Source organism: Tachypleus tridentatus, chromosome 12 (genome assembly GCF_004210375.1).
Source record: "Tachypleus tridentatus isolate NWPU-2018 chromosome 12, ASM421037v1, whole genome shotgun sequence".
In the NCBI taxonomy this organism is placed as follows: Eukaryota; Metazoa; Arthropoda; class Merostomata; order Xiphosura; family Limulidae; genus Tachypleus; species Tachypleus tridentatus.
Window position 1 is genome coordinate 135,572,200 of NC_134836.1, and position 20,685 is coordinate 135,592,884.

General features: G+C 31.2%; 1 protein-coding gene across 1 annotated transcript in view; it reads left to right on the forward strand.

Moving 5' to 3' along the window:
- The window catches only part of LOC143234790 (DNA-directed RNA polymerase, mitochondrial-like), a 68,568-nt gene extending 48,644 nt beyond the window's left edge, over positions 1–19,924 (forward strand). Inside the window, 8 exon segments of the mRNA XM_076472423.1 lie at positions 4,446–4,577; positions 9,062–9,105; positions 10,995–11,093; positions 11,783–11,855; positions 14,721–14,812; positions 17,988–18,025; positions 18,028–18,066; positions 19,860–19,924. Coding sequence (XP_076328538.1) covers positions 4,446–4,577; positions 9,062–9,105; positions 10,995–11,093; positions 11,783–11,855; positions 14,721–14,812; positions 17,988–18,025; positions 18,028–18,066; positions 19,860–19,909 — 567 coding nt within the window. The 3' untranslated portion in view covers positions 19,910–19,924.
- Positions 19,925–20,685: the final 761 nt, after the last annotated feature.

Genomic DNA, 20,685 nt, shown 5'->3' on the forward strand with positions numbered 1-20,685 from the left:
AGACTGTTGTCAACCCTCCTAGCCTTGAATACTGCTGATCACAATTCATTCTGTAAGGTAACCATCTGGTTTGAAAAATAAATCTACCTGAACCAGAGTCTCGCCTATCATTTGTGATTTGTAAACAACTGTGATGGCATTTTACTGTTTTCAAAACTTGACACATATATACAAACTCATACTGGTTTGTATAAACCTCTAACAGTGATTTTTGATACCTTTATTTTTAAGAATGCTATGTATCTTTACTCCAGTTGTTTCACCACACTTATTTCCGTATGATTTGATAGTCTTTGTACTAGATTCCTATGATTTAAAGTGGAAGTGACAGCATGTCATACCAGTAATAAACACTTTATTTTTATCAGCTGTTGTGTCAAAACAAAATGCAATTAAGCTTTAGGAGAAAGCTTAAACATGTTGTTGATATATTCAGCAGTTTTATATGTATACTGCTGCATTCTGCCTTGTTTCATGACAATATTTCAGTCTCTGTGTTTGGTTCATAATTTTCTGTGAAGAGCTATTGCCTTCTACTAAACTTCATACATTGACACCACACCAGAGGGTAGGTAGGAGTAGTTCATATAAAACTGTATACTGAGTAATGAACATGAAACATTGTTCCCAGAGAGAAGGTAGGTCTAGTTCATATAAAACTATAGTTTGAGTACAGAGCCTGAAACATTGTTACCAGAACAGATAAGGTAGGAGTAGTTCTAATAAAACTATAGTTTGAGTACAGAGCCTGAAACATTGTTACCAGACCAGAGAGAAGGTAGGAGTAGTTATAAAACTATAGACTGAGTACAGAGCCTGAAACATTGTTACCAGACCAGAGAGAAGGTAGGATTAGTTCTTATAAAACTATAGTTTGAGTACAGAGCCTGAAACATTGTTACCAGACCAGATAAGGTAGGAGTAGTTCTTATAAAACTATAGTTTGAGTACAGAACCTGAAACATTGTTACCAGACCAGAGAGAAGGTAGGAGTAGTTCTTATAAAACTATAGTTTGAGTACAGAGCCTGAAACATTGTTACCAGACCAGATAAGGTAGGAGTAGTTTTTATAAAACTATAGTTTGAGTACAGAACCTGAAACATTGTTACCAGACCAGATAAGGTAGGAGTAGTTCTTATAAAACTATAGTTTGAGTACAGAGCCTGAAACATTGTTACCAGACCAGATAAGGTAGGAATAGTTCTTATAAAACTATAGTTTGAGTACAGAACCTGAAACATTGTTACCAGACCAGATAAGGTAGGAATAGTTCTTATAAAACTATAGTTTGAGTACAGAACCTGAAACATTGTTACCAGACCAGATAAGGTAGGAGTAGTTTTTATAAAACTATAGTTTGAGTACAGAACCTGAAACATTGTTACCAGACCAGAGAGAAGGTAGGAGTAGTTCTTGTAAAACTATAGACTGAGTACAGAGCCTGAAACATTGTTACCAGACCAGATAAGGTAGGAGTAGTTCTTATAAAACTATAGTTTGAGTACAGAACCTGAAACATTGTTACCAGACCAGATAAGGTAAGAGTAGTTTTTATAAAACTATAGTTTGAGTACAGAACCTGAAACATTGTTACCAGACCAGATAAGGTAGGAGTAGTTTTTATAAAACTATAGTTTGAGTACAGAACCTGAAACATTGTTACCAGACCAGAGAGAAGGTAGGAGTAGTTCTTGTAAAACTATAGACTGAGTACAGAGCCTGAAACATTGTTACCAGACCAGATAAGGTAGGAGTAGTTCTTATAAAACTATAGTTTGAGTACAGAACCTGAAACATTGTTACCAGACCAGATAAGGTAGGAGTAGTTTTTATAAAACTATAGTTTGAGTACAGAACCTGAAACATTGTTACCAGACCAGATAAGGTAGGAATAGTTCTTATAAAACTATAGTTTGAGTACAGAACCTGAAACATTGTTACCAGACCAGATAAGGTAGGAGTAGTTCTTATAAAACTATAGTTTGAGTACAGAGCCTGAAACATTGTTACCAGACCAGATAAGGTAAGAGTAGTTTTTATAAAACTATAGTTTGAGTACAGAACCTGAAACATTGTTACCAGACCAGATAAGGTAGGAGTAGTTCTTATAAAACTATAGTTTGAGTACAGAACCTGAAACATTGTTACCAGACCAGATAAGGTAGGAGTAGTTCTTATAAAACTATAGTTTGAGTACAGAACCTGAAACATTCTTACCAGACCAGAGAGAAGGTAGGAGTAGTTCTTATAAAACTATAGTTTGAGTACAGAACCTGAAACATTGTTACCAGACCAGATAAGGTAAGAGTAGTTTTTATAAAACTATAGTTTGAGTACAGAACCTGAAACATTGTTACCAGACCAGATAAGGTAGGAGTAGTTTTTATAAAACTATAGTTTGAGTACAGAACCTGAAACATTGTTACCAGACCAGATAAGGTAGGAGTAGTTTTATAAAACTATAGTTTGAGTACAGAACCTGAAACATTGTTACCAGAGCAGATAAGGTAGGAGTAGTTCTTATAAAACTATAGTTTGAGTACAGAGCCTGAAACATTGTTACCAGACCAGATAAGGTAGGAGTAGTTATAAAACTATAGTTTGAGTACAGAACCTGAAACATTGTTACCAGACCAGAGAGAAGGTAGGATTAGTTCTTATAAAACTATAGTTTGAGTACAGAACCTGAAACATTGTTACCAGACCAGAGAGAAGGTAGGAGTAGTTCTTATAAAACTATAGGCCGAGTACAGAACCTGAAACATTGTTACCAGACCAGATAAGGTAGGAGTAGTTCTTATAAAACTATAGTTTGAGTACAGAGCCTGAAACATTGTTACCAGACCAGATAAGGTAGGAATAGTTTTTATAAAACTATAGTTTGAGTACAGAACCTGAAACATTGTTACCAGACCAGATAAGGTAGGAGTAGTTCTTATAAAACTATAGTTTGAGTACAGAACCTGAAACATTGTTACCAGACCAGATAAGGTAGGAGTAGTTTTTATAAAACTATAGTTTGAGTACAGAACCTGAAACATTGTTACCAGACCAGATAAGGTAGGAGTAGTTCTTATAAAACTATAGTTTGAGTACAGAACCTGAAACATTGTTACCAGACCAGATAAGGTAGGAGTAGTTTTTATAAAACTATAGTTTGAGTACAGAACCTGAAACATTGTTACCAGACCAGATAAGGTAGGAGTAGTTCTTATAAAACTATAGACTGAGTACAGAACCTGAAACATTGTTACCAGACCAGATAAGGTAGGAGTAGTTCTTATAAAACTATAGATTGAGTACAGAGCCTGAAACATTGTTACCAGACCAGATAAGGTAGGAGTAGTTCTTATAAAACTATAGTTTGAGTACAGAGCCTGAAACATTGTTACCAGACCAGATAAGGTAGGAGTAGTTATAAAGCTATAGACCGAGTACAGAACCTGAAACATTGTTACCAGACCAGATAAGGTAGGAGTAGTTCTTATAAAACTATAGACTGAGTACAGAGCCTGAAACATTGTTATCAGACCAGATAAGGTAGGAGTAGTTCTTATAAAACTATAGACTGAGTACAGAACCTGAAACATTGTTACCAGACCAGATAATATAGGAGTATTTCTTATAAAAGTATAGACTGAGTACAGAGCCTGAAACATTGTTACCAGACCAGATAAGGTAGGAGTAGTTCTTATAAAATTATAGACTGAGTACAGAGCCTGAAACATTGTTACCAGACCAGAGAGAAGGTAGAATTAGTTCTTATAAAACTATAGTTTGAGTACAGAGCCTGAAACATTGTTACCAGACCAGAGAGAAGGTAGGAGTAGTTCTTATAAAACTATAGTTTGAGTACAGAGCCTGAAACATTGTTACCAGACCAGAGAGAAGGTAGGAGTAGTTCTTATAAAACTATAGTTTGAGTACAGAGCCTGAAACATTGTTACCAGACCAGATAAGGTAGGAGTAGTTCTTATAAAACTATAGTTTGAGTACAGAGCCTGAAACATTGTTACCAGACCAGATAAGGTAGGAGTAGTTATAAAACTATAGACTGAGTACAGAACCTGAAACATTGTTTCTAGACCAGTGAGAATGTAGGAGTATTTCATATAAAACTATAGTTTGAGTAAAGAACCTGAAACATTTTTACCAGACCCGAGAGAAGGTAGAATTAGTTGTTATAAAACTATAGTTTGAGTACAGAGCCTGAAACATTGTTACCAGACCAGAGAGAAGGTAGGAATGGTTCATGTGAAAGTGTGTAGTGGGGTAAAATGTTTTTTGAATTGTAGCCAGTAAATCAAGTGTTTGGATGAGAGAAAGAGGCAGGCTAAAACTTTTAAGTCCTTCATACCTTCTAAAGTTTAGACTTAATTAATTAAATGTTGTGAGAAATTTTCAGTTAGAATTTTATTCATGTTTTCTTTTCTTTTTTTTCAGGACTGGTTTACGGAAAGTGCTAGATTAATATCCCAAGTCCGTGGTCAACCAGTTGAGTGGGTCACTCCACTTGGGCTCCCCATTGTTCAGCCATATCACAGGCTGTCAATCTCTAAAAGTCCAATTACTGTTGTAAGTTGAAAGCTGAAATAATAACATACCATTTTCTGTTTTAATATTTGTTTATCTGATAACTGTATAGGATTGGCCTAAAAGTAGTAAATGCTATATTATACTTGTTTTTATGTAATTCATGTGATTACATCTGGCACTACCAGTAAGAATTTGGCAGGTAGTTTTGCAATATATTTAAATCTATACAAGTTCTACTTGTTTTCCACAGTACTTAAAACTGTCTTAACATTATTGTTGCTGTATTTCAGTAATCTTTTACCCACATATAGCTAGTACATAATTCTAAAGTCTATGTGTTTTGTCTACTACTGATATTCCTTCTAATATCGGAAGTTCTTGAACTTCTGTGTGGCATTATTCATGTTCTCTAGCATGCAGAAGGATCTTGCATTGGTCATTACTGGTTTGTGTTTAGCTTGTTAATACTATTTGCTTGATGATATACTTGTTGGGTTTCACATCTGTGTGGATCTTGTTTGTATAATACTGATCTATTTATGTATTGTGATGAACAAACAATAAAAAAAATTCTCATGATGATAAAGAAAAATATGTTTGCTTAGGTGTTAGAATATCGAAAAGGACTAGCAACAGTGTTTCCTTCATTTCTACTGTGGTATCTTTTACCAGCAAAACATGACAGTAATGAAATAAATATTGCCATATACTGTTGTTTTGGCTTCTTTAATTCTGTAGTTATGGGTTTCAAATATGTATTGTTTCCAGAACTAATTACTTAAGGTAACATTCTATTAGTTTGCTTTTAACCAGCATACTTGCTTGTTGTATCAGAAAGAAAAACAGTTGATAACCTTGTTCTACATATTTCCCAACTAACATTATTATCTAGTCACAGATAACTGATGAAAAATAACCTTATGTAGTAGTAGTGTTAGCCAATGTTGTCTTCAACTAAAGTGTCTGAGCAATTAAAATATCATTTTTAGCACTTAGACAGGACTGTTCACCAATATCTCCTGCAGACAGAACTGTGCACTTGTCAATTATGTTTTAATTTTTTTAAGTGAAGTTTATTGTTAAGCACAAATATACATAATGGACTATCTGTGGGTATCAGAAATCAGTGTTATAAACCCTCAAACTTACCACTGGGCCACCTGGGAATGGGAGCGTTTGAGTAATAAAATGCAGAATGAAGCAAAATGTGTGTAATTATGCACTAAATCCTTGCACATTTTGTTTTAAAGTATTCAGTAGTGGTATTATGTTCTTTGTGTATTTAAGTATAATCTTTGATATAACTCAGTTAGTTTGTAGTTTCTTTATACATTTGTTAAAAAAAACACTGATTGCTATGAAATGATTCAGTATTTGTTCTGTTACACAAAGTGTTATTTGCATAAATCGGTTTTGAGTCATTAAAAAAAAAGATGAAACAGTTAAATGATAATAAGAACAAAATAGTTTTATATGACATTGAAAGTTGTTTTAATTGTATGAGTCTGCTTCTAGGTCTGTCATCAGGTGAAAGAAACCCATCTGTTTTATTTATTAACCATATGGTCACAAGTAGGATAAGGTATTTTAAAACCATAATTAACAATCACTAGTTATACACTTAAAATGAAAGATGAAGACTGGAATATTCTAATGTCATGTACAAAATTATATTTGTTTAATAAAAACTTTCTTTTCAGTGAAGATGCATTTCATTTTAGATCAAGACGTTTGTCAACAAAAGTAAAACAGTTATATCATTCTGAAGCCTGAATTGAAATATACTATCCAACAAGAATTGACTGATTTAACGTTGTTGTTATTATAAATCTATTCATGGCACACTACATATAATATACACAAGTTTGTTTACACATTTGCATACTTTAAGTATTTATATTGTAACTTTTGATGCAGTATGTGTATCTTCACAAAATTTGTTGAAGGTTTAATAAAGATTGCAAGTTTTTGTGAGCAAAATAAATTACTTTATGCATACCATAGAATTCTACTATAGTTTATTAACTGCAGTTTATACATGTTTTATTTATATATATATATATATATATATACACATTTGAAGAATCATAAATTACTTTATCCATACCATAGAATTCTACTATAGTTTATATATGTTTTATACATATATATATATACACATTTGAAGAATCATAAATTACTTTATCCATACTATAGAATTCTACTATAGTTTATATATATACATTTGAATAATCATAAATTACTTTAACCATACTATAGAATTGTACTGTAGTTTATACATTTTATATATATATACACACACACATTTGAAGAATCATAAAATCATAAATTACTATATCCATACCATAGAATTCTACTGTAGTTTAAGTGTAGAAAGTAAGATATATTTAGATTTTAAAAAAATATGAAACTTCAAACACACTAATGACACAACCCACCTCCTTAAAATCTCAGTCAAAAGAATGAAACACCTTCTAACACATTAAAATTGCTGGTGTCCCATTCTCAGCTTTTCAACTGGTTATTCATATATTATATATTAGAGTATACAAGTGAGCATTTCCATGAATGGAAAGAGATGAATGGAACCACTGTGTTCGATTCAGTACCTAAGTCATATCTTAACAAAATGAAGGGCCACTGTGTTCAATTCAGTACCTAAGTCGTATCTCAACAAAATGAAGGGCCACTGTGTTTGATTCAGTACCTAAGTCGTATCTTAACAAAATGAAGGGCCACTGTGTTTGATTCAGTACCTAAGTCGTATCTTAACAAAATGAAGGGCCACTGTGTTCGATTCAGTACCTAAGTCGTATCTCAACAAAATGAAGGGCCACTGTGTTTGATTCAGTACACAAGTCATCTTAACAAAATGAAAGGCCTCTGTGTTTGATTCAATACATAAGTCATCTTAACAAAATGAAGGGCTACTGTATTTGACACAGTACATAAGTCATATCTCAACAAAATGAAGGGCTACTGTATTTGACACAGTACATAAGTCATATCTCAACAAAATGAAGGGCTACTGTATTTGATTCAGTACATAAGTCATATCTTAACAAAATGAAAGGCTACTGTATTTGATTCAGTACATAAGTCATATCTCAACAAAATGAAGGACCACTGTGTTTGATTCAGTACATAAGTCATATCTCAACAAAATGAAGGGCCACTGTGTTTGATTTAGTACATAAGTCATATCTTAACAAAATGAAGGGCCACTGTGTTTGATTCAGTACCTAAGTCGTATCTCAACAAAATGAAGGGCCACTGTGTTCGATTCAGTACCTAAGTCGTATCTCAACAAAATGAAGGGCCACTGTGTTCGATTCAGTATCTAAGTCGTATCTCAACAATATGAAGGGCCACTGTGTTCGATTCAGTACCTAAGTCGTATCTCAACAAAAAGAAGGGCCACTGTGTTCGATTCAGTACCTAAGTCGTATCTCAACAAAAAGAAGGGCCACTGTGTTCGATTCAGTACCTAAGTCGTATCTTAACAAAATGAAGGGCCACTGTGTTCGATTCAGTACCTAAGTCGTATCTTAACAAAATGAAGGGCCACTGTGTTTGATTCAGTACCTAAGTCGTATCTTAACAAAATGAAGGGCCACTGTGTTTGATTCAGTACCTAAGTCGTATCTCAACAAAATGAAAGGCTACTGTATTTGATTCAGTACATAAGTCATATCTCAACAAAATGAAGGACCACTGTGTTTGATTCAGTACATAAGTCATATCTCAACAAAATGAAGGACCACTGTGTTTGATTCAGTACATAAGTCATATCTCAACAAAATGAAGGACCACTGTGTTTGATTCAGTACATAAGTCATATCTTAACAAAATGAAGGGCTAGTGTATTTGATTCAGTACATAAGTCATCTCAACAAAATGAAAATATGGAAATATTCTCGCTTATCAATATTGTTAATTTGAGTTCCTAATTTGTATGAAGTTATATACTTAGTATTTTGATATCATAAATATCTAATTTCAACCAGTTCAGCCTTCAACATACCATGTGACTCACAAATATCAATTTTTCAGTGTGTTCTCTTGATATTTACTTTTAAATTAACTAATATATAACATTGAAATTCTAATTCTAATCCACAATTTAATACCAAATTTACTGACATAAATTCATAAAATGGTTCAATGAAATTTCAAATGTAAGTCAACAAATGAGATAGCATGGTCTTCGATCCGTTATCTGTCAAGATAAAATTAATTATTTATTTGTCGCCATAATCTTATTTAACAAATTTTTCTTTAGTAACTTTCCAAATTTTTAATTAGTTAAGAAAAGAGATAATTCACTGTTTTATTTCCCTGTAGTGGCTTGGTGTTAAACCTGAAGGCTTACAATGCTGAAGACTGGGTTTTGATAATTCAGTGGGCACAGTATAGACAGCCCATTTTGAAGCTTTGTGTTTAATAACAAACAAAGAAACACTGTGAAATTAGTTGCTTTAATAAAGACATTATTATCATAAATCAAATTTATCTTCCTATAGAAAATGAAGAATTCAACAGTTTCTAGTCGATGGGACATGTATGAGTAAGTTGGAACTCCTTGGTATTCTTGAGTTTAAATGTTAAAACATAGATTTTGTAAATGTTTAAGCTATTGCTGTGTAGTTTATCATATTTTGATATCATTTTCACTCTCCAAGTCATTGCATGTTTTTCATCTACTTTAAGCAAAATTGATACTATTAATAAATTAAGTTTAAAAGTAGAATAAAAATGTCTTGTTAGTAGATGAAAAAAATCTTCCATGTTTTTTAACAAATGATTTTTTTAAATTTCGAAAAGAACCAAGTGGGTATATGTAAGATAAAACATTGTATCTTAGTGGTTACAAAATACACCAATAATAATTCAATACGTGTTGTTGTGGATCATTAATATCATAGCTGATGTAATTAAAACATATAATTTGTTTAACTGTAGCTAGTGTAATTAGAATATATTAATTTTTGTTTAGCTGGTTTAATTAGAACATATTAATTTGTGTTTAACTGAAGTTTTGTCAACAAAATAGAAAGAATATTTCTAACAGTTAAGGTACTTTAATAAACTTCTGCAGATAAATAAACACGTTCAGTTAGCTACTAGATCTAACTATGTACTCCCTATTAAGATATTAATTAAATTCAAAAATGCCTGCATAAACAGTTTGAAAACCTTTAGCTGAATCATAAACTGTGTTCTTTCAACTGTTTCAGTTTTTTTAAGCAATAAAGAAATTTTTTATTATACTCATTTTTTGTTGTCTTTTTAATAGTGATTTTCATGGTTTTGTATAGTTGTTGACTTCTTATAGTTTTAAACATTTGGTTTACTTTTGTGAGGAAATAAACCATTCTGCAAATCTTAATATTTCTGTTAGTTTGGTTACAGATAGTGTAATTGTATTTAAAGAGAAAGAGTAGAAGGATAGAGATGGACAATGTCCACGTAAGACCCTTGAATAAATAACCTATATTGTCCATGGGGGACCCTTGAATAAATAAAACGTATTTTTGAAGCCTGTGAATAAATAAACCTTAATGTCTATATGAGATCTGGAAATGAATAAACCATGTTGTCTGTATGAGATCCATGAGTAAATAAACCATGTTGTCTGTATGAGATCCATGAGTAAATAAACCATGTTGTCTGTATGAGATCCATGAGTAAATAAACCATGTTGTCTGTATGAGATCCATGAGTAAATAAACTATATTGTTTGTGTGGGACCCTTGAATAAATAAAGCATGTATTTTTGAAGCATGTGAATAAATAAACTATATTGTTTGTGTGGGATTTGGGAAGAAATAAACTACACTGTGTGTGTGGGACCCTTGAATAAATAAAGCATGTATTTTTGAAGCATGTGAATAAATAAACTATATTGTTTGTGTGGGATTTGGGAAGAAATAAACTACACTGTGTGTGAAACCAGTGAATACATAAAGTATACTGTCTGTATGAAACCTGTGAATGTAATAGTTATTGTTTAATCCATTTTGATATTAGTTGTAGGACGTTCAGTTGAAATAATAATATTAATTCAAAGAAATAATACATACAACTAAAGTTTTTTCAGAGTTATTCCACTTTGATTCATCATGGTTTTGATTTGTTCAGTCTGACTGTGTTACAGTATTTACTAGAACGTAAAGAGAGAGGTTATTTAAGTTTAAACAAAAATTATTATGTTAAATTGAGTATATAAATTTTTTGTATTTTGCAGGAAATTACATTAGTACAGTAACTTTGGGGATTTTAAAATATATGAAATTAATAAAGATTGGTTACATACGTAAAAGACACAAAATATTAAATTATCTTTTGTTGTTGTTAACATGGGTATTAAGTCAATATTTAGTTTTCCAATATATAAAGGGAAGATACATTATTAAATTCTAATATCAAACACAGTTCTTTCACTATTTTTGTTAGACGTCCAAATATCTTGAAACAGAAGAATGCTTTTCCCCCAAACTTTATTCATTCCCTCGATTCTTGTCACATGATGCTGACCTCCCTATTCTGCCAAAGGTAAGCTTTATCATCTTGTGACGATACTCAGTTTGTGTATAAAAATTTCCTCACTAATATTAAATTAAGAAAAAAATTTGTTTTAACATTGACAGTTATTCATTAAATACTGTAATAACATGAAATATACAGATATTTTTACCCTCTTCTTTAGTATTAATTTAAAATCCACTTAATAACAATAATAATTATAATTTTAATCTTTGTTGAAAATTAACCATTCATCTGTCCTTTATTTGATGAAAGTTAATAAAATGTGAACATTCCATCTTTAATCTTGGATATTTGTAAGTTACTGTATTCATCCAATACATATCACAAGTGTGTCAGTGAGCTAGATATTTGTTCAGAGCAATAATGTTTGTCTTTAAACGAAGCAGTAATTTTGAAGTTTCTGTATTAAACAAAAAATTATATCATTTCACAAACAATGCACATGTTTTCATACATGAATTTAAAAATGTGTATTTTTTTTGTAATGTTTATGGACTACATTTAGTGCTAAATATTCAGGATATTTATGTTAAATATCAGAAGCAATACTTGTTTTTTTTAATTTTGATATTATTGAATAGTTCAGAAAGCTTCCATATTTCTATGTTGATTTAAGCCATGAAATTATTTTGATAATCATTCTCACTGAGCCATCTCTGTTTCTTCATTTTCAAACTTTTTCCCATTGCTTTCAGATCAGGAATTACCTTTGTTTCTGTTCACGATTGCTACTGGACCCATGCTAATTCAGTGGAAACAATGAACAGGGTAAATATTGTTCTCATGGAGTATTTGATGAACAACTACACTTGTAAATAACGTTTTTTACAATAAACATTTTGAGACTGATCTATACACTTGTGTTTACAGTACACTATTTAGTAAACAACGTCTTATACATTGCAAGATAAACATTTTATTTATGACTGATCTATAAACTTGTGTTGAAAGTACACTATTTAATAAAAGTCTTTAACAATAAACATTTTATTTAAGACTGATCTATACACTTGTGTTTACAGTACACTATTTAGTAAACAACATATTTTACAATAAACATTTTTATGAGACTCATCTATACATTTGTGTTGACAGTACACTATTTAATAAAAGTCTTTTACGTTGCACTATAAACATTTTATGAGACTGATCTATACATTTGTGTTGACAGTACACTATTTAATAAGTCTTTTACATTGCACTATAAACATTTTATTTGAAACTGATCTATACACTTGTGTTGACAGTACACTATTTAATAAACAACAACGTCTCTTACATTGCAAGATAAACATTTTAAGAATGATCTGTGCATATTTTGATGATCTTTGACTCGTGCATTAAATAATGTTCAAACATGTTGAATGTCTTGGTCAGTCTTAAATAAAAATTGTTTATTGTGCAAAGAAAAAGTTTATTGTTATTAACTGTGTTTATTTATGATTTTAGATTGTACTAACAAAACAATCAGTCAGTAGTGTAGACAAGCTTCTGAAGCTTCCCTGGCTGATGTTACGGATAGCACTCTTTATATTTTCAGCCACTGTAAAGCCATGTATCAGGACAAGCCCAACATTGGCTACACCAATTCAACTAGTAAATGCAAACATTAATTAGTAATTTTCATGTGTTTTTGTTGTTGGTTTTTAAATTTCTAGTGTAGATGTGTGTATCATAAGTGGTAATGATTACAGGTTTGTAAAACTAAATATAAGATCTGTTTTTGTATAACTCCAGTATATTTTGTCCAAAATAAAATCCTGAAATATCTCATCTTCTTATGTAGAATTTACCTCTTAACTGTTGAATTTCAATAGATTTTGTAGCATGTTGTACTATTGTAAGCTTTTTCTGTTTAAAATCATGTTCAAGTGTACCAGACAAAAGTGAAATCCAAACCAATCACTAAAACTTGCCATGTGTTTAAACATCAGCTTCTGAGTGGGTTCTAAATGTTGTACATCAAACCTGATGATTAAAACTTGCCACGTGTTTAAACACCAGCTTTCTCAGAGACTTTATAAAGGCCCTTAATTTTTGTCAACTCTACTGGAAAAGGTTTCATGACAGATTTAACAGGATATATACAACATTTAACAGGATATATATACAACATTTAACATGGTGTATGCCATATATAAGAGGCTGTATACCATATGTAACAGGGTATATACAACATGTAACAGGATGTATAGAATGTGTAGCAGGGTGTATATACAACATCTAACAGGTTATATATACAGTATTTAACAGGGTGTATATAACATGTAAGAGGATGGATACCACATGTAACAGGATGTATAGAATGTGTAGCAGGGTATATACAACATTTAACAGGATGTACACAACATGTAAGAGGATGTATACAACATTTAACAGGATGTATACCATATGTAATGTGATATATACATCACTTAATAGCATATACAGAATGTGTAATAGGATATATACAACATGTAATAGGATGTATAGAATGTGTAGCAGGGTGTATACAACATGTAACAGAATGTATACCATATTGTGACCGGATGTATAGAATGTGTAACAGGCTATATACAACACTTAACAGCATACATAGAATGTGTAGCAGGATGTATACCATATTGTAACAGGGTAATACAGTACCAGGAGTTTTATATACCCTGCCTTTTCCATTTTTTGGGTTTGATGGAATCATTCAGTGAACTAACATATGACTAGGATGTGTAAGGTTGGTGTTAAGTTTGTTTAAGTGTTTTACTTTGCTATTATTTGATATATAAGATACTATTTTTATTGATGGGTGTTAATTCTGTTTCTGGTTACTTCATTTTACTAATAGATATTGATAGAGTATCCATTATGGTCATTTTGTAAAGATAATTTTGTACACTTATACAAATATATTAAGGTTTCATCATTAAACTTTTCTTGGAAGTGAGATGATAGGACTTGAAGTCAAGATATTTTCTATGTTCTTGAAATTCTTGTGGTTAAAGTTTCACAGTTTTCTTTGCCACAATCTCTATAAATCCTAATTTTTCCTTGATTTCTTTTTCTGCTGCAAATTGTATATACTTGTTAATGTTATTTCGATGGTTCAGGAAACTTTTCAGTGGTTTTTTTCCAGAATTAAAACTGTTACCCACATATCCTTTGTACCTTTTAATTTTATGAGGGAAAGTGTGCAAAACTTTAGTTTCTAGGGGCTTCTCTTACTAGTTCTTCTATGAAGTGAAGAAGAAAACTGGTATGTAAAACATCATTGTAAGGCAGGCCTAACAATCCATGTAATAAAACAAACCAACACGTTCTATATTGTAAAAACAGTAAAATTTCAGCCTAATACAAATCCAAACTCTAAGATACCTTTCATGAACCGTATTATGTCCTAGGAAGTGCAAATAATGTGAATATTAATAGTAGTGAGGTTGAACCAACAGAATGTCACATTCTGTTTTTAATTATCCACTGAAGAAGAAACTGAAACTAGTTGATGGTGAAACATTTTGTTTAGCAGGTTTTAATGTGTGTAATAATATTTTTTATGAGATGCTGGACTCTTTGATATAGAATTAATTCATTCATTTTTCCATTATAAATCTGGTTTTTCATAATTTTTCTGGTTTTTTCATGATTTTTCTGTTTGTTAAGAAATGCAGAGAACAGTTTGCAGCTCTTCACAGTCAACCCATCCTTGAAAATTTGTCAGATTTTTTGGTACAAAAGTTTGGATTCCCAGAACAGTGAGTTTTCTCTTTTGTATTAATTTATTATATGTGACACAAAATGTATTAAGATTTAAATGTCTGTGAATGAAATAGCTTCATATGTGATTCACTACATGAATACTAACATATTTAACAGTGTCTGAATTTTTTACTTGATTAAACTGTAGAGCCACATTACCTCTTAAGGAGATTCTGCGAGTTAAACTCTAAATATCTTTAAAAGGAACTAATCTACTTTTATGTTGCTTAGGTATACTTTGCTACCTCAGTAAAAGCAATAAAAGTTAATAATAGGTGAAAAATGGAATGCACATGATACTGGTATTTGTTATTTCACCTAAAGTGTTGTTGTTTTTTTTAAATTCTAGCAAAAAACTTTTGTTAGTGTGAACATCTGTCAGATGTATGTATGTTGTATGCCCAAAAATAAATATATGTGGTAAATAACACAATACATTCTGGGTTTACAGTTAGTGTGAACATCTGTCAGATGTATGTATGTTGTATGCCCAAAAATAAATATATGTGGTAAATAACACAATACATTCTGGGTTTACAGTTAATGTGAACATCTGTCAGATGTATGTATGTTGTATGCCCAAAAATAAATATATGTGGTAAGTAACACAATAAATTCTGGGTTTACAGTTAGTGTGAACATCTGTCAGATGTATGTATGTTGTATGCCCAAAAATAAATATATGTGGTAAGTAACACAATACATTCTGGGTTTACATAAATAAAATAATGTATCTTCAGTTCAAAATCAGCAGTAGGTATGTGAAGATACCTGAATTGGTGTTCTATTTATAGAATGAATGTTACATGTGTTCTATTTATAGAATGAATGTTACATGTGTTCTATTTATAGAATGATTGTTACATTTATGCTTAGAGCAGTATTACTGATGATATGTGTAAAAGACAATTTGAATTCATTGTGAAGGCTTGACTAACACTTAAACCATTAATAAGTTTAATAAAACTACTGTACTCAGTATGTACCAAAAATATATTTAGAAATGTTCCTGTATTTATATACAAGTATTTAAAACCACAAAAATATGTGTGTTTATTTTAAGTGGCATTTTAAAACTATTATAATTTTTACCAAAATACAATGTAAGGGAAATATAAATCATTCATTAACTAAAGAGAAAGTAGCATCTACAACAAATTCTATTCTGCAAAACATGTAAATTGTTTTCTTCACTGTTATAATATGAGCTACATTTTCATGAGGGGAAGACATCTGATAAAATGGTGGTGTGATTGTTCATTCAGCCTTTCTTATATACATAGAAGTCAGCCAATCACAGCAGGCTAAGTAGAAGCCAAGTACTCACAGCAGGCTGTTGCAAATGTTATGAAAGTGTGTGGGTGGTTGGTCAACAGTAGAAAAATTCAACCCCTTTCAAACAGTAGTGTGTTGCTCAGACATTTATCCACAACACAAGTAGACATCTTCTGTGTGTTGAAACTGGCTCACTGAATCAGATCTTCACGTTTCAGTTGAACGTCATGTCACATAGCTGGACTTTATATATGTTTACAGTGAAAGCTGGACATTGTATTCTGTGACTGGCCTGTATCAGTGAACTGCATTCTGACCACAGCAAGACAGAAACTATAATATTACTGATTATCAGACATGGACTGGTGGATCGGTATAATTTTATACCCCTGATAAAATGCCAGGCCGTTAGTCAATACCAGTTGACATGAATAATTATCATTATATTCCCTCTCTCTTGGGTAATGTTGAAGGCCTCTTAAAATGATATCAATAACTGGTAAGGTTCTCTCATCATGAGGTTACATAAACATTTTCATAGCAGTTTATCTACTGAGATTTTACTTTTTGCTTAAGAACCTCAGTTTGTTGAATTTCACACTAAGCTACATGAGGGATATCTACACCAGCCGTTCCTAATTCTGAAATGATGGATTAGAGGGAAGATAGCTAGTTAATTTCAACTACTGCCAACTCATGAATAATACACTTTGAATGTTACTCTTTTAATGCACCCCCAAGCCCAAAGTACAAAGCATGACTTTATGTTTTGGTGGTAATTGTGCACACACTCTGGAACCACTGTTCTACTGTGGAACTAGATTTCAGGGGTGTTCCCTAAAAGTTGTTACTTCTCCATCAAAAACCAAAAGTCTTAACCTCTTTTATTTCTTTTCCAACTTGAAATCACCACAGAGTTTCCATATCTGGCATTAACATTGCTTGAAAATTGTTAAATAATGGAAATATAGATGGCTGCCATTTTATTATCTTAGATTAGAGAACGTCTTTCAACAATTTTTTTTTACATTTTCTAGTTGAAACATGTTTCATGTTCATTGTTACAGTAAAGGGTAAAACAATTTGGCTGCATTTAACAGTAATGATTCAATGAACTTTAGTGAAGAGGTTAAATTCCATCCAAAGGGTGTCTCATTTGACAGTAATGATTCAGTGAACTTTAGTGAAGAGGTTAAATTCCATCCAAAGGGAGTCTCATTTAACAGTAATGATTCAATGTACTTTAGTGAAGAGGTTAAATTCCATCCAAAGGGTGTCTCATTTAACAGTAATGATTCAATGCACTTTAGTGAAGAGGTTAAATTCCATCCAAAGGGTGTCTCATTTAACAGTAATGATTCAGTGAACTTAAGTGAAGAGGTTAAATTCCATCCAAAGGGAGTCTCATTTAACAGTAATGATTCAATGTACTTTAGTGAAGAGGTTAAATTCCATCCAAAGGGTGTCTCATTTAACAGTAATGATTCAATGCACTTTAGTGAAGAGGTTAAATTCCATCCAAAGGGTGTCTCATTTAACAGTAATGATTCAGTGAACTTAAGTGAAGAGGTTAAATTCCATCCAAAGGGTGTCTCATTTAACAGTAATGATTCAATGAACTTTAGTGAAGAGGTTAAATTCCATTTAACTAAAACTAATCCTGTCATGTTAAACATGATTAAGGACATAAACTAAAACTAATCTTGTCATGTTAAACATGATTAAGGACATAAACTAAAACTAATCCTGTCATGTTAAATATGATTGAGTACAATTGTGACAATCAAAAACTCTTATTACTTTTTTGTAATGTGAAGGTATTTAAATCTGATTTTAAAATTTTCAGTAATATAGGATATAGGAAGGTTTGAAGAATGGTTTTCTGGCTTGTTTCAGTGAATTAACAGAGGATGGCACAACTACCGGCGTGGCTAAAGGAGATTAAACGAAACTTTACGTAATATTCCCAAGAAAGGTGAGTCCAGGTATCTTGTGTGTACTGAAATGGAGGCTTTATTTCTTTTGAGTGACATTTTAAATACAGAAGTTATAATATTTAAGTACATTTTGTATGTAGGACTTCCACAAATACTGCAGCATCTCTTTCCATGTATTATTTACCCTGTGATGGAGTAAAGAAGGTACTAAATGTTGTCAAATGTAAATAATTTTTTGTGGATGTAAAATATTGAAATAATTATAATGGTGTAAAAATAAGTGTGGCAAACAAAGCTGTTACAAAGGGGTCCAGAGGTAGGGTGTTTGGGGATCTACTAAAAATGGTGCAAATTTTATACAAACAAATATTAGTCAGTGTGATAAAATAAAATGTGCTAGTGTTAATTAATAGTAAAATCAAATGTTTATTTCTACAAATAATATCTTTTAGTTTTTCTTGTGGAGACTGTTACTGTTACATAACAGGATCAGAGTTTTAAAAAACATTGTAGTGAATGCATGTGTTTGTACAAATAATAACCCGCTGTTTGTACTACAACAATGGTACATGTAATGTGACATTAAGAAATGCAAGTGAGAAATATCTTTTCTAATTTATAGAGGTAAATCTTTCGAAGATATGAGATTAAATGTTTCTCAGTAAATGGGAAACATTTAGGTAAAAGCTAGGTAGAGTTATTTAATATTTGTTTGTGATCCTTAATGTACCCACAATGTGCATTTAAAATTGATTAGCCAACTTTGTGTTAAAAGTTAGAAATGGTGCTTGTGTGTTCCCAAGTGGCTAATTCCCATTCAATGGTTTTTGTGTTTTAAAAGATAGCGAGCACTTGTATTTATTTTAGTTAGCTTTGTTTTGCAAAATGTTTTATCTAGTGTTGCTACACAATATAATTTGTTGTTAACTCTTTTATTAAAGCTTTGTAGGTCTATGATTGTATCTCAAAGAGCAAACCGTTGGTATATATAATACTGTTAGTCACATAGGACCAGCTGTGTTTGAGACTATTCAACAATATTAGTTAATTAATGATAAAACATATAAACTTCCCATGTTACAAAGGATTAAAATTACTTTTCAATAAACTTACATTGACTTACTGCATGATAATGTGATCATGTGTGAATAGGCATTATTTGTGGGACCTTTGCAGCATCCTTTCTCTAAGTGTTGAACCAGTTTTATTCCCATAAAGTCCACCAGTAATGAAAACTTGTAATGTTTTGGCCTTTCACAAACTGGTCAGTTGTACTTGTTAAGATATTAGTATTAGCCCTATTGCATTATAAGATGAATAATATATTACCATTAGGCCTATTATGTTATAACAAGTATAAGTGATAAATACTTGATTATTGATTTTCTAAAGCACTGAATATTGCTATTTTCAGTTTTTATATGATTGATAAATCTGTGTCTGCAGGTAAGCAGATGAAGTACTTCACTATAATTGTCTTAAGAAGAGGGCTGCTACAAAGGTGCCTGGGCAAAAGGGATAGATGTATTATTTCATTTAAAATTAAGATTTTCAACAAAAAATAATTACCTGTTTCCTGCAGTTATTGATATGATAAAAGAAACAATAAGTAGCCCTGTACAATGGGCCATTTACTATTCTGTTTTGGTGTCTACAACCGCTGTTGGTGGGGCTACACTAAAATGGGACAGTGATCATTAAAAGTACAAACATTCATAAATCGCTTGCAGTATAAGATTATATGAATTTATCTCCTTTAAATACTCACTTTATTCCAATTTGAGAAATAGAAGTTCATATTGTTATAACATGATTAACTTCTTGGTTTTAGGAACATTTCAAGTTGAAAACGTTTTGACTTCAACGTATTTCTTCAGCTGAGGTTGGAAGAGCAAGTAAAATATACTAAAGATTTCATTCTATTATGCTGTTAAAGTTATTTGTAACATCTTGGTGTTTAGCAAATACTTTACACAGTTGTTTTACACTACTTGGATGCATTAGATATGTACAAAAGTAAAATAAGGTTGTTCAGTGAATCAATTTCATTTTATTTATGTTTTTTTATATGTGCATTTATTGATTAGCATTTTCAAACCATCATTCAGTATTTAATGTAGAAACAAGATATTTAATGACTTATTTATTAGTGAAATAAGTTGAGCAAAATCTAAAAAAAACCAAAAAAAACACTATTTAGCTTAAAATAAACAACATTGTATCTAGCTCAATTTCTAAAAAGTCACACTCAGAAAGTGCTCAGTTGTTTATTTTTGATAAATAATACTAAAAAGTTAAAAATATGACAGTTGATGTAGTTAAATCACTAACTGTAACTATAGCATTTTCTATAGAATTTACTAAACTAAAGAAATCGTAGTTGGTGGTGAAGTTTCATGATTGTAACTTTTAACTTCAAAATGTGAAAAATTTGTACTGTTATGTATAAAATATCTGTATTATGTATTCATTGTTAATCACTCATGACTTTTATGTTAATTTGTGCAATCAAAATGTTTTTTTCTTTTCAAATTAAAGAAGAAATTATTAAGCAGTGAACTTTAGATACTGGTATTGTGTATAGTTATTATACATTTGAAAAACTAATACTTTTAATTTCAACTCCATTTTGTTTACACGAATTTATATTGTATTTT